Source organism: Tauraco erythrolophus, chromosome 6 (assembly GCF_009769465.1).
Source record: "Tauraco erythrolophus isolate bTauEry1 chromosome 6, bTauEry1.pri, whole genome shotgun sequence".
NCBI lineage: Eukaryota > Metazoa > Chordata > Aves > Musophagiformes > Musophagidae > Tauraco > Tauraco erythrolophus.
The window spans coordinates 3,677,104-3,700,889 of record NC_141470.1 but is presented as its reverse complement, the minus strand read 5'-3'; the positions used below and the strand labels follow the sequence as shown (position 1 = coordinate 3,700,889).

Genomic DNA, 23,786 nt, shown 5'->3' with positions numbered 1-23,786 from the left:
GTGATCATAGAACCATTTAGGATGGAAAAGACCTTTAAGATCACCAAGTCCAATCGTAAAGCTAATACTGCCAAGTCTATCGCTAAATCATGTCCCTAAGTGCCACATCTACCTCCAGGCATGGCGACTCAATTACTTCCCTGGCCAGCCTGTTCCAATGCTTGATAACCCTTTCTGTAAAGGAAATTTTCCTAATATTCAATCTAAACCTCCCCTGGCGCAACTTGGCGCTGTCTCCTCTTGCCCTATCGCTTGTTACTTGGGAGAAGAGACTGACACTCACCTCACTACAATGTCCTTTCAAGTAGTTTAGAGAGCAGCAAGGTCCCCCCTCAGCCTCCTTTTCTCCAGGCTAAATGATGTCAGTTTTAGTAACGTGGGTCCTTTGCTTTAGAAGATGACTTGAAACTACTTGCTCGTTTCACACAAGCCATGAACCAGCTCTTTTAGGCCCCCAGGCGAAGTTCCTATATATATTCTAGTGTAAAACCCCCTGAACTGTCCTCATCTTTCCCTCCTCCGCAACAGTAAGTTGGTACAAAACTTAAATAAACCCATCCAAACTTACCCATTCAGCTTCATCATCATCACCGCAGTCCCCAAAACAGGAGCTAGCCAATCCATCCTGAGACCCCTTCTTTAGGACCCGGATCCCCTGCAAGTCCATCCGACGACCTTTTACCTCCAGTGCCCCTTCAAAAGCTTCCTGAGGCCAGGAGTTTTCAAACTCATCCACCAAAGCCAGCATCTCTTCGGACATCTGATCATCTTCTAACCCCTCCATGCCTTCTGAGCCGTTGCTTTCCGCAGTGACTGCGTCTAAGAGAGAATGCCATAAAAACGTCAAAAATTCTCTTCCTGCTGCTTCCACAAATGGTATAAAAAGGATCTTTTTTTCTGTGACTTGACTCTTCCACTCGCACAACCCAAGTATCGCTGACTACTCGCTGCAGGCTGCACATGGAGAGGGGGACTGCAGAATGCAGACTTCCTCACTGCAAAGAAGCACCAACTGTTGGTTCAAAACCCAACACCTTTAGACCACTTCCACCAGTTTCCTTTCCAAACCAGAATTCTGCCTGTTTGAGGGAGTACACAGGTGGTGTCTCTTCTCTACATATGTGCATTAAAGACTGAATAAAGTGCTCTGTACCTTAACCATAAACACTGTTTTTCTTCCTTCTGGCATAGATGATAGAGAATTCACAATTCAACATGTGTTTGTAGAATCTTGCAAGAAACCACATCCTTTAGCTTGGAAAGCACCTAAACCTTGATCTCCTTTTTTGATTTAAAGCATTTCGACATTAGACTTGGCGAAGAACAACGGCAAACAGAATGAAACCTGTTTTAAGGGTTACTTGTCACTTCACAGACCAAGCGGGGGGGGAAAAGTAGCTTCTTGGAGGAAGGAAGACAGCTCTTCTGAAACATCTAGAAACCAATTCATTTGCCAGCACTGATTCTGTAAGGCTGACTTACTTTCCAGTCTCAAGAAGGAGGGATCCCTCGCTGAACTCTGAGTAAGGACTTCTGGATCTTCTGTATCTCCCTCAGAGTGTCCTTCTGCCACTGCTGTAACTGACTCATGGTGGCCATCAAAGTATTTCTCCTTGTCATGACTGCCATCTGGATTTTTCTCATGACAGTGGCCTGAAAGAGAGAAGTGAACTGATTCACCAGTTAAGATCACTCCTCCTGGACACAGGCATAGAAGCTGTACTGCGGAAGCTACTCTTCTAGTTTTCTACACATGATGTAACAGAATAGTTCTACAAGGTATGAAAGACTTAATTCGGTGATTAAAAAGATGATCTGCCTCTTGACAAGGCAGGTCACCTAAACCAGTTACGTGAAACAATGTCATTAAGTCTACACTGTGAACTACTAATGAAAGCAAAGCCAGGTATCTTTGGAGGGAAGGTTGCACAGCGCGTAGAAAATGACTGTGTGCTGGCAGTCACTCCAATGGGCATTCCCAAGACATATTTTTAGTGATGCTGCACCATACATGGGAGATGCCTGCCACATGATCTTCACTTGGACAGCATAATGCTCACCGTGCTTACGTGCAAGAGAAAAAGCCAGCAACGGGTAGTACGTAGGTAAGACTAGCTCATTAAATAGATAAAAGCTACGGGTATTAATCTGTATCAAAAATCCCAAGTTTATTCAGCTGAAAATTGAACATCTGTAACTCTGTGGCCAGGTTACAGGCTCAGATTCCACCAAACACAAAGATCTAGGAACAGCATAATAATTATAATAATATAATACAATAATAATAACTACTCCATGCACATGGAAAGCATTATTTTTTTCAACCGGCAGCATAAAACATGAAGAATGTGAATAAAGTAGATCAATGAGTCCTTCCTTCTCCCCACAATGATCCCATGTTACAAAAGAGTATTTTTGGGTCACGCTTTTACCAGGCCTGCAGGACGAGAGGATGGTTTGAACTCTCGTGTAAGGGTAACCTGTTCCACCACTTCTCAGTGAAGTGAAACTACAGCTTTTTGCTGTGTGCTCTCTACTTTTGTGTCTGGGAACACTCAAGTGGCATCTTTGGAGGAGAAACAGAGCAACATTTTCTAAGGAGGGGTGTCACTAAAAATCAAACATAAAACTATATTCATAAACTCTCAGTGAAAACCATTTCTTGCCCTAACTTTTCTGCTGTACAGAAAAGAAGTCAAACAATGTTATTTTATGAGTAAATATACAAAACAGAAGCAGTTAACTTCATAAACTCTTCTAACATCTGCCATATAGTTATACTCTGCCTTTCCTGCTCTATCAGTCATTGATTTTATCTTTAATCCCCTCCTCACCTCCTCTATAGCGTCAATAAAAAAAATAATTGGTTTAATAATAAAAAAAAATCCACTTCAATACGTGGAGAGCCTCATGTTTAATTTATGAGAAATGGTGTGCACAGAACCCTAAAAGCTGAAACAAGTCCCCCTGCCTGACATCAAACCAGTCTGATTTTAATGCAAGTCAGGTACTTCTCAGTAATAGGATGACCACAATTCCTTTTGCTGAAGGTCAACTCATCGTTAGTATAAAGAAAAAAAGCAAAGGGGCTGAAAAACAGAGAACTATTTTTAATTGAAATAAAAACACAGAAAAGGGAAAAAAAATCTGGAAATAGCATGCAGAAGGAAAATAAAACTGGCTGTAGAATGTCAAGTCATATCATTGCAATGCTTACAGCACCTTTGCCATGTGAAGGACAAAAGTGACTGCCACCCTACAAATGCTCAGCTAGATTTCTTAACATAGAATCATAGAATGGACATTTATTATTAACATTTATTATTAAACATTTATTATTAACATTTATTCTGGTTGTCTAAATACGCACACGTGAATTTTAGGTGTAAAGTCCTGACGCAGTGACATTGCAGCTACAAAACTTGGAAGTCTAAAACTGCTGCATGGTACTTGATTAATTCAACTACTCCATCCTAAAAAGCTTTACTAGAGAAGGATCACTTTCTTGCTCCTTTATTTCCTGAGACCAGCTGTTGCCACTTTTCCTACAGGTTCTGCAGAGCTAAGAAAGCTCAGAGGAAAGTGGATCCAGTCTGTCCTACCGCGTGGATTAGGAGACCCGATCACCACGTTCCAGGCAGTGAAACAAAGATGCTACAGAGATGACACAAAATAGGTGTCTGGGCCTTTATTTAAGTGATGCAAATAAAACAAGTCTGATTGCGCCGGGTTAATGTAGAAATTCGGAGGGAAGAAAAGAGAATAGTTCCTAAATTACAAAGCAAATCCACTGGATAGAAAAAGCAAAAACAAATTCTAAACTGAAGCACTGAGACCTTGAAGACTAAAAGCAAAATGCAGTGTTATATATTAAAAGTCTCTGTCTCTCTTATGGTTCTAGTTTGTAACTTTTTGGGGCCAACGTGAACGCACTTGTACAGCATTAGCACAACACTAATATTTATGTGTGGATAAAATATTTTAAATATGGGAAAGATCTGCTAGATCATCCATCTCATCTAGTATTAACCTGCTTCATTTTCAGGACCTCTCCCAAATGTCCTCTGAAGTCATGGTACCTACTGCAGTTGGTAGGGCTAAAAAACCCCAAACAAAACGTCAGACTTAAGCTCTTGTTTAGGATTTGGATGATTCCAAACTCTTAAGTTGGAAGCCACTTAGTGTAAGGAAAGAAACACCCAAAGCGTTGACATCTGTAGCAAGGAAGGAGAAACAGTAGGAAGGAGAAACAGTAGGAAGGAGAAGTGATGCAGTAATTGATGTTGAAGACCTGTTCCATCTGTAAAGGGATAACAAATATTTATTCTGAAGCATACCTCTTATTGCCACATTCCTCAGAAAAGCCACACTTGGAAACAATTATGAACTTCCCTTATTACATATAAACTTCTTTGATACTACGTGGGTGTTTTTTTTGTTTAAGAGCAAACTTCTGTCAATTTAGGTGAATCCAGACCCTCAGACTGAAAGCCACTTACCTAGAGCAAGGAAAGAAATGTGTAAAGTATGGAAAAGAGGAAAGATGAACAAACAACACCCCCAGTGTATCACATGGAAGTGCTGCACCTTGAGGAAGGCCTTGAAAGTCATCAAATTTCACCATTAAAGAGGGCACTGTTTGTTTTAAAAATCTAAATTAACTGCCACTGCAGCTGTCTGTGTCTTGTGGAACACCTGGCAGAGAGAACGAGGCCTCACTAAGTATTTCCATTGTTCAATTCCTACATTCCAACTTAAGACAGATGATTTGGTGTCACCAACAGCACTGGAAATAAAAAGTAAAATTATCTCCAAGTATCTTTGGTCAGGACAGACTTTTTGTTCTTTGTTTGTCAGTGCAGAGCTTGTGAAATACGGCATTCCGAACTCCACCATCTGTGTCCCAACATACTAAGTTTAAGAAAATCATTGGCTCCTAACTTCTTACAACAAGACAAACTAATTTCCTTGACTTTTTTTTTTTTTTTTTTTTGGTACATATTTAGAAGTTACAATGGCAGACTAATGCTTCAAAACTAAAAGTCCAGTCATTTAAAATCCAGGTACTGACTTTTTTTTCCTACCACTTGCAATAAGCAGAGCTGGATTATCTCCTTAATGATTACAAGAGTCCAGTGACTATTGCTCTGCTCAGTGAGTTGCACTGGGTTATGCAAAATGCAAGTTTTCTGGAGGTAAGTGCCACTTAAATGATGTGCCCTTATACAGTTAAACAATGCAAAGAGACAACTCTACTTCATACAGACGTAAGGCAGCCTAATGCTTGAGTAGTCAGAGTACAGAACAAACTGAAACCAAGCTGCTAACAGGAGTTACTAACTCTGTACTTGTTTTTTGGTGCATGCTCAAAACTAGTATTCCCCACAGTGCAATTCAGTAAAGGTAGTTCCTTTTATTTTTTTTCTTTTAAATAGGAAGAATGGAATATCTCTGAGCTTAATGGAAATAGGTTTTAATCCCTGCATGTAGATGAATAGCCTCATCTCCAGATATTTTGGGAGTAGTGCATCAATAAGCAGTTGTCTTTTTACTTTTGCTTGTCAATGCTTACCCAGATGCAGAGATGTGAGTCAAAGGGGGTAGTATATTACCACTTAACAAATGAAAAAGCTTAAACAGTTAATGCTGCTATTAGGTCATGTGAAAACTTCAGAGGTGCTCACTGCCTGGGTGACACTGCATATTTAGATTTAGGTAAAAATAGATCCATTACAGAAATGAACCTGAAAACCAGCCTACTGTCACCCATCACTTTTATAGAACAAGTCTTGTTCAGTGCTTCATGTCACAGGCAGTATCATTTACCAGGGTTTAAAAAATAACCTGAAATGAACCAACTCACCTACCAGAACCCTCCTGTGCATCTGAAAATACTGGGATCTCAGTCATCAAAATTTAGGCCACACTAGCACCCTGTAAGGCAGTGTGATGTGCAAGTGCTGTGTGAGAGATCATCCTTCAGCCAACATGTAAATCGTGTCTTGACTTCCATGGAAACGTTAACACTGGTGATTAACACGCCACGTACCCGAATTACCTCGATGTTTCAAGGTGAACACGATAATTTCCTACAGATCTGGTGAGTCATTAACAGCAACCATATTATTCCAATCACATATGAACAAGTATTTCATCGCAAAACATTTGGTAAGGGAAAAAAAAAAAAAAAAAAAATCCATGCTGGTTATTTTGAGATGAGTTTTCAAAGCAACAGGATGAGCAGTAACTAGAGAAGAGACCTGTCTTTAGCAGCTATTGCTGCTCTGCTCACCTTCATTATAAATCAACATGGCTCTATGGAAATTTTCCTCTAAAATTCATGTGTTCCTTTTCTTACTGTTTTCCTGAAAAAAATACATATTTACACTTCAAAATGAATCCCCGTGATTAAGCTTTGAAAGCACAAACTGCAAACCACTTATGACCAAACAGGACTGTCATCAAAAACATTACAGAAAGGTCCCAAGCCAGAACTGCTGAACTGCAAGAAACGCTGTGCTCCAGAAGCAACACCAAAGAAAATTTGCTTTCCACACACACAAGTGTAAAAAAAAATACATATAACCAAAGAGTTCTGAGTTTATTTTCAGTGAAAAATGATCAACGAAGTGACAACCGAGCAGGGAGTAAAGGAAAAAGAAAAGTTAAAGTTCTTGATAACAACTACTCGCCGATGCAATACTGAGCTGTGAACGTTTGATAGGTCTATATTTAACTGAAGACAAATACACAAGTCCTACTGCATGTTCTCTGTGCACTACAGGAGCCAGGAAAGATCCAAAGCAGACAAAAACCTACACCTGCAGAAGCACAAAACTGTCTGAAGCCTTCTTGCAGACCCAAAAAGCCCAAGAGCCCACCCAGCAGCCAGTCTTGCTCTCTCTGAATCCAACAGTATCACTCCTAGTTTCAACAAGGCTCTAACAGTAACACAAATATCCCTCCAGTACCTTTTACAGTTGGAACTTACTGGATAAATCACTAAAAAAATGTATCTACTGTGCACATACTGTCACAGATACGATTCTGGAATAACGAAGGACAGATCGTAGTAAGTTCCCTCTCTGATCAAGTATTCCAAGTTAAGTATCAATATGGGTACTGGAAGAGAATGATGAGTAGTGGCCAAAATTTATACTAAGCTTTTGGTGTTTTTTCTCCCTACAGAGAAACACTGTTTATTTTTAGCTTGTTCTTTGAATTTAAACCCTCCTTGGCAAAACTGGAAGTTACAGGACAAAAATAAACATTTCCAAAGCACGGGACATACTGCTAACGAAAATAAAAGCTAAGTATAGAGAACAATAATGAAAAGCAATATGAAGTATTTTAAAGGTTGATGTTCATAAATTCCTACCTCTTTTCTAAATTCCTCCCTTAGATGAGCAGTCAGTGGCCCTTCTTCAGAGATGACGAGAGGGATGCTCAAAATCGAGTAGTCAGAAGAGTGTGCTACATAACAAGCCTTGGTTTGATGCACAGCAAACAACAGGATGATGATTTATGTGGTCAAAATTTAGACTCGAGCACACAAAATGAAGCATACAAAAGTGGGGTTTTTTTTATTGTTTATTCCAATAACAAGTTTTCAATTAAGAGGATTATATAGTAAAACAAATGCTCTCGCTCATATGGAAATAGTTTTAAAATCTGATTTGTAGCCAAAAGATGTCTCTAAATTGGCTTAGCTATAGATGTAAAGATTATCTATTTGTCTCACTACAGCAGTTCTGATTAAACCTTTCAAAACACACAAATGCCAACAATACACAACCAATTTCTTGATCGTATTAAGTGAGAGAAATACCTCACCATTGCATAACAGAACAGTCCCTGACGAACAGACCCATAAATTCCCCTAATGAAATATAAAGAAGTGATAAATAAAACACAGAAAAAAAAATTAAAAAGGAAGACAAACCTAATATTTAAATTAGAACACAATACTGTTTAATAAGGGACAGGTAAGGGAAGGCAAATAGCACTCCAGCCTAAATTTCAGCCTGTGCCTCAAGAATAGCTTGATTTTTTTTTTTTTTGTTTTGAGGAAAGATGGAAAGAAACCAAAAGGAACAAGCACATATAAGTTCTGAAGACAAAGGCTGTCCTCAGTGACTTCTCCTATGTGTCAGATTGTTTTTTTTACTGTCAGATAAGAAAATAGTTACTTATTAATTCCCTAACAATAAACACTCACCCACAGCAGATCACAGTATAACGTATGCTACGAATATCGGATGACTAATACTAAGTTTCCTGCACCCAGCACACTTCTGAAATCTGTTTCTGATTAAGCCATGGAAATTCTTAGTTTAAGGATCACCAGCATAAGCAAAGGCAACAGGGGCCTGCATTTGTTTTGCTCTCTTTCTAATCTTTCCTCCACCATAAGCCATATATACCCCTTCTTACTCCTGAAGATCAAAGCAGAGACACTGACCCACTCAAATAGCAACATGATGGGTGAACTGGTCAGGCAGTACGCTCCTTACTAATCTAAGATAGCTTTTAAGTGCTTTGCAAGTTGTCTGACAGGCCACGTTTTACACGATTCCACGGAAAAGCAGAGTTGTTGCTGTAAATAAGATTTAAAAAAAACCCCACAAAAGAATCCTGGTTTTGAGGGAGTGATGAACGAGGATCGGATTAGCCTTGAGTCCCAGTAAGGAATACCTGCTGAAGGTTCCGTTTGACAAGAATACTGCCAACCACCCCAGTTTAGGATGCAACAGGAAAATACTCTCCTCACACTGCCAGAATAACAGAATATAGAACAGTGCCTGCAGAAATACCAGGAGATTTTTGGAACAATGTCCTTTCTCCCCAAAACTGCTGCATTCAAGAAGCATCACTCTCTTCCTCTAGGGAAATTCTGAATTGCCCTAGTTTCAGTCACTAGTAGCCAGAACAAATGACAGATTTAAAGCTTTGAGGACAGTCAGAGCACAACATAAACTCACATGAACCAGGCAACCAACCTTAAAAGGAAAAACCAAATCAATAAAGTAGACAGATCAGGGGGTAGTTAAGTGCCTGGCACTCCGTGGCTCAGCATGCAGTGCTCATTTTAATCTGAGCACATGGCATTGCACGCTGCTTTGAGACAATCCCAACACGACTCATTACGGGCTGAGGCTGCACATCACCACTTTACAAGTTCTCAGATTTAAGCCAAATGAATACAGCCTTCAAGGTCTTGGCAAGTTGTTAATGACACTAAACTACCCATTGTCAGTTCTCCCATAAGAGGGGACCACATGTTCTTTCTCTTCCAAGCAGGCTTTAACCAATTCACTAATTCAGTCCGAACAGCTTTACTACGAAGTTGTTTGTGCAACTACATCTTCCTGGAGAAGTGGCTGGGGAATGACTATTCCTCCTAAATATGCTGTTGAACACAGGCAGTTGTTGGACCTTTTTAAAAAGGTCCAGCTCTAGGCAGTGCACACTACTGGGGTTCAGTAAGAAGTTTTAGCAGCTGCGTGTAAGAAACCACCACTGGCAAAAGCTGCCTCCTAAAAAGGGCTGAAGACACAGACAGCAGCAAATATGTCTCCATTTCTCCACATTCCTATCACAAAAAGCACCAAAAACATTGCAGAGAAACGTTAATATGTCTTGCAACCGAAGGTATCAGGTTTTGAAAAATTTAGTTGGAAAGAGAATCGCTTCTCTTCCCCTCTAACCCCTGATGATCCTCCTGCTGCTACACGAACATGTAGTTATGCTGAAGTAACTGAAGGATCCAGATAACATATCATGAAGAATCATTTACACTATAAAGTCAGATGAATAATGAGAAATGTCATATTATGTTTAGTTTAATACTGTACTGCTTTTAGTTTTGCATCAGTAAACTCTCACTGAACTCTCCTACAATTCTAAATTCCCTTCCATCATGCTATCCCCATTTCTTCCGTTACTCCTGCAGCTGAGGCCATGACTTTCTTCTCCCTCCTCTGCTAGCCTGTGGCCTTCTTTCTGATCCTGGGAAGAGACAGAATGAATACAGAACACCAAATATTGCAAGCCATACCATTCTTAACAGAGCACGATGCAAAGTGAGACTGGTGACTGTTGGGAGAAGTTGCTGGGGACACTGTCATGCTGTAAACAAGCAGAGTACGTAAGCAAGCAAGACAGACTTTGCATGATGTAAAGAAATCACCTAATGTCAGCCAAAAAAAAGAAGCTGCAGACTAAATTTATGCATTAGCATGTTTAACAAATGCAAAAGAGAATGACATTTGAGCAACAGATATACTTCAGCCACTCAGGAGACACTAGATAAAGACTTTTCAGGGAAAGATCTGTTTATACAGCAGGCACCAAATCAAATAGTAAAAAGTATCAAAAAGCCTGCGTCTTGTCAACTCTCTTCCAGATCACACCACTAAAATTCTAGGAATGCCTTGATTATTGCAGCAAAGGTGGATGGTAGGAACTGCTTCTTCCCTCGCTGGGCCAGTGGTGCAGAAACAGTAGCACAAAACTGCAAGAATAATTGGGTCACTTTATTCCCACGGAGCACATTCTCACCTAAGATTTCTCCAGGATCTCCCAGTCAGAGGCACGTCTGACGTCTCCTGATGCTCCCAACCCCTAGGGATGTCTGCCTCCAACAAGACAAAAAATAGTCCTCGTTCTCCCACCAGCCTGCATTCAGTAAGATGTTTTCATTCTACACCAAGTACAATTTAACCTCCTCTCACTCCTTTAGCACCACGGAGCCCAAACACACTGACCCAGGTTCCACCAGCAGACCCTTCAGGTGGACTGACACTCTATGATCTTTGTCTCCAGAGATGCTCGAGGGAGAAAGAATCCAGCTTGACTTTCAGATCCCGGGTGGAAATTGCTGGGTGAACAGTAGGCACGCAGGTGCAAGCATGTGTGTTTAGGGGGTAGAAATCAGCAACCCAATATTTCACTTCAAGCAGTAACACTGATTTTACAACTGCTACTATTTAGGACAGAAACCACTTTCTCCCTGCTACCATTAAATGACAATACAAACATTTGCCACGATGCGTTTCCGATTGCTCTGACAAGCTGTTCAGGTGCTTCGTAGAATTCTGCTTGCTTAAAAACCCTGCTGGGGTTGACTGTTCTGTTTATACAGATGAACTCTCCCATAAGGCAACGGAGAGAGAGTAAAAGCAAGAGACATATGAATGGTCACAGATCCCATCCCTTTCATTAATATAATCAGATAAATAAGAGTATTAACGTTTGTGGTAGTCTAAACGAGGCTCAGGAGCACTCAAGAATTCTGTCTTTACGTGATATGCAAGTCAAAGAAAGAAAAAGCTGAATTTTAAACACACAGTAGGGCTCAGTTCAGAATCCCATACAATTGGTATAGATCCTGGCCTTTTGCTTCAACTAAACCAAGATTAAATTCTGAGCTAAGCTCAACACCCTTTCCCCCAAGAGTAAACAACCCCTCTTTCCACCTATTAACACTAAGTGATGAGCATTCCTTGGAGGAAAGAGATACAGCAGCTTGAGGAGGAAACTAAAATGCTATTATGATAGGAATGTCTAAAAGGACCTCACGCTAGAGCAAATAGAAACAAAATTTAGCAGCCCCTTGCCAGGACTACTGAGTCAGCCACAGCTGTTAGGGGATCACTCAGTAAGTGAGGGGTACAACAAAGAGGCAAACTACTCCACACCTCTACGTGTTAACACACTATTGTAAAGCAAACGTACGTGATGCTTTTGCTTGGTGTTTGTGTACCTGAAATTGCTACAGGGAACTCAAAGTGACTGCAGCTGTTAAGTTAGAGTCAGAGGCTTAAACTGGGATGTTGATTTCAGCAAGTTATTTAATATGTCCATCAGTTTACTATCAGAGTTTCAAGCAGAGATTGTCCTTGCAGGTCAACCTCCCCTCTTCAAGTCAATTTGCTTAAAGCTCGAAGCGTATTAACTTTGCAAGAGCTTAAATACTGGGGGACAACAGAAACCCCATGCACTAAAGAGATCAAATAGCTCTTCCCCATGTCTTAAGAGGAAGTAGATGAAATAAATCAAAACTTTTGATTTCGTGTGGTATAGGGTACTTGTACCACGAGAGGGCACTAAAATCATACTCAAAGCGAATCATTAAGCTATTGCTGTATATATTACAGAACTAAGTCACCAACGAAGAAGTATGCAGTTTTCACATCCACATTCACTACATAAAAGTACCCAGATATCTTGATAGCACCCACATAACATCAGTCATGTACTGACACTGCCTCTACTCCCCACAGAGCGGCACACAGCTTTTTGTAAAAGGACTATCCTGCCAAGAAACGAAAAACAGCGAGACTAAGGAAACTGGAAGCTTGAAACAAGTTGTGCTTCATATTTCGAATGCCATCAGTCTATAATAAAGTTTAAGATTCTGAATTTTGATCTTGTCGAAAAGATGGTGAAGTGCATGAGCTCACAATGAACTGGAACTGTCACTCAGAGGTAGATGCTTACAGTCAGGTAAAAGTATTTTGAGCACAAACGACTTTTGTTTGTCCGAGCAGCAATTCTGTTCACACGCATAAGGAAAAGTCCTTAACAGCAATTAACAAATCAGCACGTTTCAACACTAAAAATATGCTTGTAACAAGGCTTGACAACGTCTGAATGTTCACATCAGCCAATAAAGGGCCACAGGAACAACCCCACAGGCATTAGTTGGGTATTCCTCTATGGAGCCTATCTCATGATAAAAGCTACTTGTAATTTTTTAAGCCATAAAGGTGCACAAAAAAAAAAAAAAAAAAAATCCTGGTGATGCACCATTTCAATATCAGACCAAAATAATGCTGGCTTTCTCTACTAGCTTAATGAGCAGCACAAAGCCAAAATTTCTGCAGTTCCAAGAGCTGATCATGTTGTTCACGTTAATTTTTTTTACACTTGTTACGCACGTCTATGGTCCTGTTATGCGTATGTCAGGTATCTGTCAAGCAACATCAAGTTTCTGATACATAATAGAACTGGCTGAACTCCTGCAGTTGCCTAAAATACATGTCATAGGTGATAGAGCTGTACTAAATTTTGGACACGTCATACACCTCCTCTGTAAGAAAAGAAAACACCAAAACTTCTTCAGATTGAGAAATCCTTTTACAATTAAACCAAACATTTATATAAATGTCAATATAGTAGACGAGTTAAATAGAAAAGTGTTGGTCTGAGGTTTTTAATTCCTCTTCTCACATGCATGAAGTGACTTGGGTTTGAAATACAAATTCCTGTGTAGGACAGAGGTAAGTTAGGGGAAAAAAAAAAAAAAGTACTAGGCCACAGTACAGACAGGAACATGTAAGCAAGAATCCAACAAATCAGAATTAGTGTATCACACTTCCAAAGTCCTGTGCTAACAGCAAACGCCCCGACACGCTTGAGAAAATGCTTATCAAAACGAGATATTAAACCAGCGACAACGTCTGACATTCCAATTTCTTGGTAAATTTTTCAGCATAACATATCCATCTCAAAGGATATAAATAGTTATGACACACCATCAAGTGCATAACACCAAGAGGACAAATTAAATTCAGTATCAGATGTTGCCATGATCTGAAAGGCTGTGAGAATCCCACGAAGTAACAACCCAGTGATACTGGGACTGTCACACGTTTGATCCATGTATTTACAGATCTGCTGCATTAGCTCTACACCTAAAGTCTTCTTCTGAAAGGTGTGTGAAAGTAGTGCTCCATCTGCCTCTTGTCATCAAACGTGCCTTCCAGTCCGTCATGGAGCCAAACAAGAGCAGATGATGTTGCTTTATGATATTAATACTTTAACAAATGCTGTAAGTGCAACAGGTAATGTTAAATATTAGCATCTAAATACAGTTGGCATTTTTTTTAAGCTTCTACGTGGTGGCTGAATAATTGTATACACTACTGCAGTATGTAGGTAAGGTCAAAATTCAAACTTACAGTCTCTTTTCACTCGTTTTCTTTGAACTGAAGGATGAATGGAAGAATCCCAAAATATCAATATACTTGTAAGTGCCAAGTATGATTTCTGGCTATGTATTCTTGAAATAATTTTGGTTTTGGAGACTCAACCTCACTTTGATACAGCCTGTCAAGGTTTCTCTTGAGTCAGCTGAAGTTTACAGTGGGGAAAAAAAAATATTTCCCCAAACCTTATGAAAGTAAGATAGGCAAATCTACCTTTCCACTTTTGAGCTCTGAGTTTTGACTTAAACCACAAATCATCATCAAGGTTGAATTAACCAGTACGTTTATTTTACACTCTGCACAAGAATGTACAACGAACATTTACACTATTTGCCAGGTTCATACTTCCATGTTTCTTGCACTCAGACAAAAGAAGACCTAACGGGTATTATAAATAGAAATGAAAAAGAAAGAAATATTAAGACAGGAAGAGTCCCAGAAAAAGGCAAAAATATAGAGCAAAATACTTAAATACTGCAATACTGAAATTCAATGAGCAAATTAACATGCTGAGGCATATTCAGTTCTCTCTTGATTTAGAAGCTTCACAGATTCCTTAAACAAACACAGCCTCAGAGCACCAGATGAATATATTCGTGCTCACTTTGTTAATCTGTGGCCAAGTCAGCAAAAAAAGGAAAGACAACACTTTTCTCATAAGCACTTTTGATATAGGTTTCTCCTAACATTCAAGAAACACAAACTTCCTGAACAGCATATGCAGAGTTATAGTTGACCTCAAAATGAACATCCTGGATCAGGAACCAATGCAAACAGCAGCCGAGAAACAGCCAAACTTAGAGGAGTATATTTTTAAGTATTATGACAAGTTTAAGGAAGAAAAGCTTAAAAAAGAAAAGAAAGAGGTAAAAAGATCAACTTGGGCTTCAAATACAGCCATTGCTCATTACCACCTCAGTTCTGTGAATAGACTTTTAAACTACTTTCTGCTTAACTTCAAAATAGAGTGGCTATTATAAAGGTTTGACTGGAACATCTTTAACTTTGTGAGTTACAGCCTTTTTTAAAGAAGATCTTAATAAAAAGTAAACATATATTGATTTTTTTTTTTTTCCAGAACAGTTGACAGTGTCTCTTGTGATGAAATGTGAAAGTTCCACCACTGCTTATGATATCTGTTGGGATTCTGAGAATGGCAATCTGATGTTAAGAGATTCGATGAAAGGTACCAGTGTAAGAGCTGATGTTATGGAATTCAGTAACAGACCCACCAGTTGGGCCATAATACCACTTACTACACTATGTTTAGCCAAACAGCATTCATTTCTCTGCACAACTCATGTGCTGTCAAGCAGAGCAAAATGCATAAGGTCATGCAAGATACTATCATTCTAATGGCATAGTCCTGGAATTTCACCTACAATGGCATCATCCATATTGCACCAGGGGATATGATGGCATCTAGACTATGTTTAGATAGCATAATTCTAGATACTAAATCAGAAGAAGTTTCTCCATGTCTTTCCACTGGAGAGAGAATTTAAAAATAATTCAGGGGAAGTCCTAGCAATATTGAAAAACAAAAGCATCTCTCATGTGAGGTTCTCATTTGAAAACAACGGGAAGATTAAATGAAAAGATACCTTAGTAACAATTTGAGAGAGAAGGGATTGCAAAACATATAATAAATGTTCTTCAAGATTGCTCATGAGCAGCCTATTAGCTGTATGCAAGTACAGACAAAACACTTGAAATATTCAGTGGGATGCACCAAATGAAAGACTCCACCTCCAAAATCTATTACTGGATTTTTTTTTTTTTTTATACAAGTAGCCACTAAGGACAAAAAAGCACTCTATCTCAAATATTTTCAAATTTTTTTGGGGAAGAGATTGGGTTCGAAGTCATTCTTCATATAGATTTTTGGAGGGTTAAGAGCAGTGACCACAGACCCCATATAAACAAAATATTGTTGACACAATAGAGTCTATTCTGTAAAGACTGAACACTAGAAAACAACATCCGAAGTCTGGAATGGATATGAATTAAACCCAAACTGCTCTTCACCAAATTCTTCAGCTTTTAAGAAAACATACCCATCTGACTGTAAAATTTGAAGGGATGTACAAAGGGGTTGTTGAGTAGCCTAGCAGTAGTAGCTGTGCACTTCCATAAATACCAAATCCAGCATTCCTCATTTACCAGTAAGACATATCAGTAAGGCAGTTAAGGTATTACTGACACACTCAGGAAGTAATTTGCACACAGTGGCAGCCCTCTAGATATTTAAGAAGTCATCCTCAAGCACTTCCTAATGGACTGTAAGTTTTCCATTAAAATCCGTGCCTCAACCTTGGTCCTTATAGGGAGAAAGCACTACAAAGCAAAAGGGAGGATCCTTGGAAAAAAAGTAGAGTAATCATGAATTTCAGGTGCAAGACCCAAGGCAAACAGACACTATTTCACTTGTGGTCCATCTTTCAGCAGTTGCTTACCACTGCACACAGAAGAGGTGATGTTGTACAGAAAAGGATAAAACTGCAAACAGCGGATCATCTTCAGGCTGCTTTCACACTCCAAGCACCTGGTCGTCAAATCCAGCGCGTGTCTGAAGGCCTGCAGGGCTCCACTGATGTTGTTCAGAGCCAGATATGCGTTTCCCAGGCTCAAAAAAGTCAGGGGCTGCAAAGAAAAAAACAACATATCCTGGTATAAGTATATTCACTATTTAAAATTGAAGCCGACTAGGAAAAGCCCCTGCCAATCCACACCCTCCCAAATCTGGCAGGAAGGAATTTAGAAAACCTCCTTAAATAGGGACTGCCTATTCTTAGAATGGAGAATTGACAGCTTGATGAATTGGTGCTAAACAAAAGCTGTTTTGACATAAGGTTGTGTTGGGGATTCCATCCTCCTCTGATGAAAACCAGCTGTTAAATACACACAAGCTGAAATGAAGCATTAGATACTTACTTATAACCCACCATGAACATAATGCTGGCTGCACAGAGTAGCAAAGAACTAAACTGGAATGCTTGAAGACATTATGGAATGATTAAGAGTCAGCAAACCCAAAAATATTACCAGCTTTCTAGCAGGACAGATGCATTTCATTTGTCAAAAGTGTTCAGGATTTACTGGAGCAGAACTAGGCTACTGAAAACACCACCGTCACGCTAGCTTAGGGGTATACATTGTGTTTATTTTCAATTCTTTATAAAACACAGTATTTTTTGTCCACTGTTTTGGCTAGTTTCTCTAAAATATCTATTTTTTTTTTTAAAGTACCAATTATAAACATCTTTTTCACCGGGTAGAATTTAGTTAGCACTTTAATACAGGCACATAGTAAAGCATTACCGTCCGTCCGTCGACTGAAAAGTCTTTCATTTACACAAAGTAATTTGCTGCAATTAACAGTATAATGCTAGGATAATTACTGTAATATTGTAATTTAGCAGTCATTTTTTCCACTGAAATAATTTTACATTCATTATCTGAAAATGTGGAGACTGATCAGTAGCTTCAGATTTTTCAAACTCATCTTAGCTTGTATTATTAAACACCATTCAGAAAAAGATGCAAACTGAGCAACAAGATTATTTTTTGGTTTAAAGCTTTTGCTAATATAGCACATCCTTCACTCCCCGTAGCTCTAATTCATTTTAATTTGTATTTACTTTCCATTACATTCCAGGAAATACTGTTCAAGTACAAACTCTCCTGCCAGATTTTTTGATACAATAGGTATTAGAGGACTGAGAATGCCCGAAAAAAATAGGAGCAGGCATTATTGTCATGAGGTAGGACTCGCCAATATTTTTGAGGACAAGCCCTACTCACACAGCATGGTCCTACCCCCTCCAAGGTGTGCCTTCAAGTGTTCTTCTTAACACACATCATTCAAGCACAGTTCTTTCTCCAATTCCTTTTTGCACTCTTACCTGCCACCCAAATGGACTAGATTCCTTTCCAACAACTACAAAATTGTTCTTGGATGTTATACTGAAAAAGTTTATTCTGTTTTCAGCTTTTTTTATGTGCTAGATGACTGGTGGCCCGGCAGGTTTAAGCTCTCAGTTTATCTAACTACAGAGGTAGAAGGACAGGAAAAAGTCACTTGAACTTCTTATTGAGGCATCTCAAATGTAAGACCAAAATTACTTGCTAGAGAAAAGGTGTCCCCTGCCACATTTCCCCCCTGCTCTGCTTCCTTTTCACAATTGTTCTAGCCAGTCCAGTAGTTTAAACAGTTCAACTTTCTAAGTGACACAGGTGACAACCTACAAAATGTTTATAGTGTTACCCTTCAGAAACTCAGAAACCTGTCTTGAATCTATGGCTGGAAGAAAAGTCACCAAATGACTAGAACACAGCTTTTCCTCTAGGTATATAGATGAAATCTGGAGACAAATAAAAAAGTACAGATAAAAAGTGGCATAGAAAGATGTCTATACACTCAAAGATCTCGGTGACATAAGTGCTACTTTAAGGGTTTTAAAAAAAAAAAAATCAAGATACAATGCTGCCAGCATTACAGATCTCTGTTTTAGATGAAAACCTTGCCAAAACACCAGGATTAGACTCCTTGGAGCCAATGCAGGTTTTGGAAGGCAAGAAGTCTGACGTCTAGTTTAGAAGAACTTCTGCTCTAAATGGTTAAATTCTCAGTAACCAGCATCGCCCCAGTGTGATCAAGAATTTAAATGACAATTAACATCTGTTGCAAATCACAAGCTGGAAGCCAAACTCCACGAACAGGTAAGTAAGCACAAGTAAGTAACGTGTTTAGAAAATAATAAATACAAAAATGTAGAAAATCATAAATTTAGAAAATAATAAAGGAAAGAAACATTCACTGCTGAATGAACACAAAACCCACCACCTTACCTCAGAGGCGTTGATGGCCAAAGCCTTCAGCAGGAGCCTGCTAGCATCCAAATGAAGACCATAATGAATCAAGAGGTTAGCAAGATTGACTAGAGGGATGTCCTGATACTCATGTGGAGCCAAATTAAATGCTTTTTGCAAACAGGTGATAGCAAAGGTGCTATTTCCAACTGCACGCCAGTACAATCCAGCTTCATTAAGCACAAGCCACAGAGGATCTTCCGGCTATAGGAGAGTCAGGGAAAAGGATGAAAACACCCACAAAGGTGTCTCAAGAAGACATAATTGCCTGCTCTTTGGTAAGAAACAAACAAATCAAGCTCACTTTTGCATACTACCTTATTAACTAGACACAAATTACACTTTGCTGGGACTGCTGGCAGATTATGCAATCTGCTCTGCTCTACTCAAACTGGTACGATTCACAGCCTGAACTGCAATTTAGCAGCAGCTGTTGCTCACACTCTACTCACAGGACTGCTTTATATCATGACCACAAAATCCCTTAAAAGATACGAGTGATAATGGTTAGCTTGCTTCAGGAAGAGACACTTGTGAGCCACTTCAGAGTCTTAAAATTACATTAATACAGATCTATGGAGAGATGTTACAACGTGAAAGGCAGATCTTAAATTGTAGTTAGATGTGCTTCCAGGTCCTACATCCAACATCAAGGTTTCCTGACAATTTAAGGTTTAGAGTTGTTTTTTCTTAGATTTTTTTATCTATTTGTCCTAAGAAAGTAGACAAGTGACATGCATTAGATACTGTTTAAAGATTATAAAATAGCAAGCAGCAAGTGAGGGCAGGAGGAAGTGTCAAATACACCCTGAACGTTCCTTCCTCCTCTTTCACCTATAACAGAAAAAACCAAACACTCATCCTAGAGGAGAAACAGCAAAACTTTAAAATACTGACAGGTGGACCCAGCTCTGTAAAACATCCACTTTCAGATGGAGCAGTATGAAATGGTTTAGTGCCATTTACATCCTAGTTTTTACTATTTTCAGCACTCCGTGTTACCCAATTCTACAGAAATTGTAAAAGCCACAACCGAAATGAATGTCTCAGCCAACCTACATGCCTGAAGCCCAAAGGCATGTGTGAGTAGGGAACGTGCAGCTAGGATTAAAGGAACAAACAGATGAGGATCTTTTCAGTAGTACTGTATTAGCGCAACACAGCCGGCATTAGGGTGATACTGTGTTGAAAAAGTTAACTGGTACAAAGATTTTTTTTTTCCAGATTTTATAAATCACCTCACACAGGAAGGTTCTACCTATGGTTCAAGATGAACTAGAAGATATCAATAGGACATAGTACCTCTTTGTTCGGGGTAATTTCCATATAATTGTAAGAGTATTTATCACTCCCATTTTGCAATGCACGTACGTAACATTACCGGCGTCTTACTCATGCCAAGCTCCTCGCTGAATTACACAGGTCTCAATGACCTTTCTTCAACTAGATCCTCAGCAAGTTATTAGCACTTTGTCTTTCCCAATACAAAGATACTGACTGCGGCACCTCTGCTCTAGAAAGTTTATTGTTATCAGAAGAGTCATGACGCAACAGCGTTCTTCCATCAGCACACAAATGACCACCAAGTGCAGACTTCTGGCATGAGGGCGACAGAATGCTACAGTTAAAACCAAAATACCCATGCACTGCAAGGGTAAGACAATGCATACGTGCACTGCCTGGCCACAACAGGTACAAGAGAGTTAATTTGAGAACTGACACGTCAAAAAGAGTCAACCTCTATCTCAATGCTTGCTGTCGTTTGGCTTGTGATGACTCTCCGAGGCCCCACGCGAGATGGAGGTGGCATTCCACAGGGTGTTATACAGATGTAGGTTCTTGGCCCCAGAGTGCTAATTATCCTGACAGCAGATTGACAGAGGGCTGGTTTCTTTGGAGGGGGGGTGAGGGGGAAGGCAGTGGGTAGTTGTATAGCAATACTATATTGCTGCTCCATGTCCTGCAGTCACAAGAAGAACAACTAACTACAGGGCTGTTTGGTCCACACTAAGCTAAATTAAAGGGATACTTCTCTATAAGCTTGTGCTTTGCTTGTAAACATGGATTTTTAAGTTAGTTTCATCTCAAGTTAGGGGCAGAAAATCAGCTTACTTCTTGCACATCATGAGCGACTTCTTTAGAAGCATACAAACAAACCTCAAGTAAGAATTCTGAATTTATCTCATGCTACAGTTTTTGACGTACCTTTTTCATGGCATGATCTAGAAACGCTCCTATCTTCGCCTGTGTAATAGTCTGATTGTTGATACGAGAATGCAAAACCTGGACAACAAAGACTTTAATTATTTTTTTTTTTAAACAACTGAATAAATTTTACAGTATATATATCTACATGGGTCACTCAAGTCTCACTTCCCTAAGATTTCCCTTTAGTAAAGGGTTGGGGGACAGAGAAGAAAAAAAATTTTTTCTAAACAGATGATGTGAACATGTAACAATTACAGCAGCCAACCTCCAGAAAGCAATATGAAGGCAATATTTAGGCTTTTCTCAGCCTGAAGTTTCCAACTTGGTGCAACACAAGAGTTATTTGAAACCCCAACGAGATTAATCATGTCAAGTGGCTGTTGGAAGTTTTAAAAGAAAGCAGTAATTTTAAACAGTAAATTAAATTTCCTATTCTATGTGCTTTTGGTCAGCATTTGAAAGAAATCAGGCAGTATGTCTTATGCTGAGTGACAAGTTCTCCCTTCCTCCAGCCCTATTAGAAGGCACTTGCTCCCCTTTTCTGGAAGTACTGCTTGGCTTGTGATACCACATAATCTTTTAAATATGAGGATCTTTCATGTTCTGAGGAAGATTTTTAAGGCAATAAAGAGGAGAATTTTAAAACAGAAGAGAACCAGCGACAAAACACCTCTTACTTGTCTTGCTTGATCATCTGGCATCTTGAATTTCAAATCTAGATTACTGTCTAGTTCCTTGACCAGTATGTTTAGAGATTCGTTGTTACGAGCATCAGTGATGGAAGAACAGTCTGGTGCCTGGGTTTCTCCATGCCCACCAGTATCTCTTGGGATACTCAGGATTGGCTGGACTCTAGCAATAAGGAGAACCAAGACAAATCAATAGCACATGCTGCACATCACTGATCTACAAACAAAAGAATCAGCTATCTGTCAACTGATAAGCCTTTTACTGTAGACTGCCACGAGACACGAGCTGCAAACCAGGAGAGTTCAAGAACCACCCTTCCCTTGACAAGTCATTAATAAATCAGATCTTTGCTTTCCATTTTAAAGCACAGAATACCTGTAAATAATGGACAATGCAGTAAAGACACAACACAGAAGGTTCTCCTATTATGCTAATAAGGATTGTACAAAGTTTAGGACTAAATAGGTGAAAAAGAAAACGCTGAAGTTTTTCAAACTGAAGTTTTATTTCAAAAATACCAAGAATTATTTGGGAAGAACATTCTAATTTAAATGCTGTTTTTTTCAAAGGAAGCTTCAGGACATCTGTAAGCAGGAACCTTTGCTTTAACACGTGCTCAATACTAGAGTTACACCGACTAGGAGAAGAAAGCTTTCTAACCATCACTATCACAATGTTAAGCAAGTAGAACATTAGGAAATTGCATTGATCTGTGTAAGGTAGCTATTGCAAAATAGACACTATTTTATCCTATGTAATAACAAATATTACTGACTATTCCACAGCTAAGCTGGTTTTCTACCTCTATCCCAAAGGAATGAGCCAGGGCTTTCCACTCCTAATCCTTCTGTAGTATTTTCTGGTCTTCCTAAGTTTCTGTTACCGTAACTAAGCGCACCTCTGCTATGGAGACAGGCTGAGAGAGTTGGGGCTGTTCAGCCTGGAGAAGAGAAGGCTCCGGGGTGATCTTAGAGCAGCCTTCCGGCACCTAAAGGGGCTACAGGAAAGCTGGAGAGGGGCTGGGGAGGGAAGAGTCTGTAGTGACAGGACAAGGGGCAATGGATTTAAACTGAGAGAGGGGAGATGTACATTAGATATAAGAAAGAAATTTTTCACTCAGAGGATGCTGAGGCACTGGCACAGGTTGCCCAGAGAAGTTGTGGCTGCCCCATCCCTGGCAGTGTTCAAGGCCAGGCTGGATGAGGCTTTGGGCAACCTGGTGTAGTGGAGGGTGTCCCTGCCCATGGCAGGGGGGTTGGAACTAGATGGTCTTTGAGGTCCCTTCCAACCCAAACCGTTCCATGATTCTATTCAATGTACAACAGTTAATTATATTCATTCTCTCCCAAGGTCTTTTTTTTTTTTTTTTAAATATACTCCACAAAACATTCAGACTTGTGCTTAAACCCTCATTCTTTTAGTAAGTAATACTGTAGATATTTCATCTATTCACCTTGTACTAACAGTCAGGGAAGAATCACCATTAAACTAGATCTGATAGTTACAGCAAAGATGACAATAAAGGAAAACACGCCCCTTCTGTGAAACAGCCAGAGAAAGAGGTCGTGCTGTTGGTAACTAATGGCATCTATCCTCTCCAGAAAGAAAACACTCATTGAGATGTTAGTGTGAAAATTTACAAATACCATTTTTAAAAATTAAAACTTGCCTGAATCCCCTATTTTCTGGAGGCAGGAAATAAGTTGGCAGTTCTTCTGGATCAGGAATTTTGGGGAAAGATTTCATGCACTCTGATCGCTGAGGCCAAAGAATATGCTGCTTGTCCTAAGGGGGGAAAGGAATTATTTTTTATTATTTTCTCAACATTTTTAATATTCTAATTAACACACTAATAAGAACACAGGGAAGAGTCTGGAGGCAAAAAAAAGCAGAGATCTTTAAAACTATTATTTTTCCATCTTTTCTGGAATATCAGCAGTTCAGTTTCCTATCTTTACTCAGCCATACTGCTTTACCTGCAGTAGATGCTTACAAAGGTAGCTAAGAACAACTCCCTCTGCATTG

At 39.5% G+C, this 23,786-nt stretch overlaps 1 protein-coding gene across 1 annotated transcript in view; it reads right to left on the bottom strand.

Annotated features, from left to right (window-relative positions):
• Nucleotides 1–23,786, bottom strand: part of TTC17 (tetratricopeptide repeat domain 17) — a 55,511-nt gene that overhangs the window by 11,406 nt on the left and 20,319 nt on the right. The window contains 7 exon segments of the mRNA XM_086613371.1: nucleotides 569–819; nucleotides 1,483–1,653; nucleotides 16,448–16,634; nucleotides 18,843–19,067; nucleotides 21,069–21,146; nucleotides 21,749–21,923; nucleotides 23,431–23,546. Coding sequence (XP_086469497.1) covers nucleotides 569–819; nucleotides 1,483–1,653; nucleotides 16,448–16,634; nucleotides 18,843–19,067; nucleotides 21,069–21,146; nucleotides 21,749–21,923; nucleotides 23,431–23,546 — 1,203 coding nt within the window.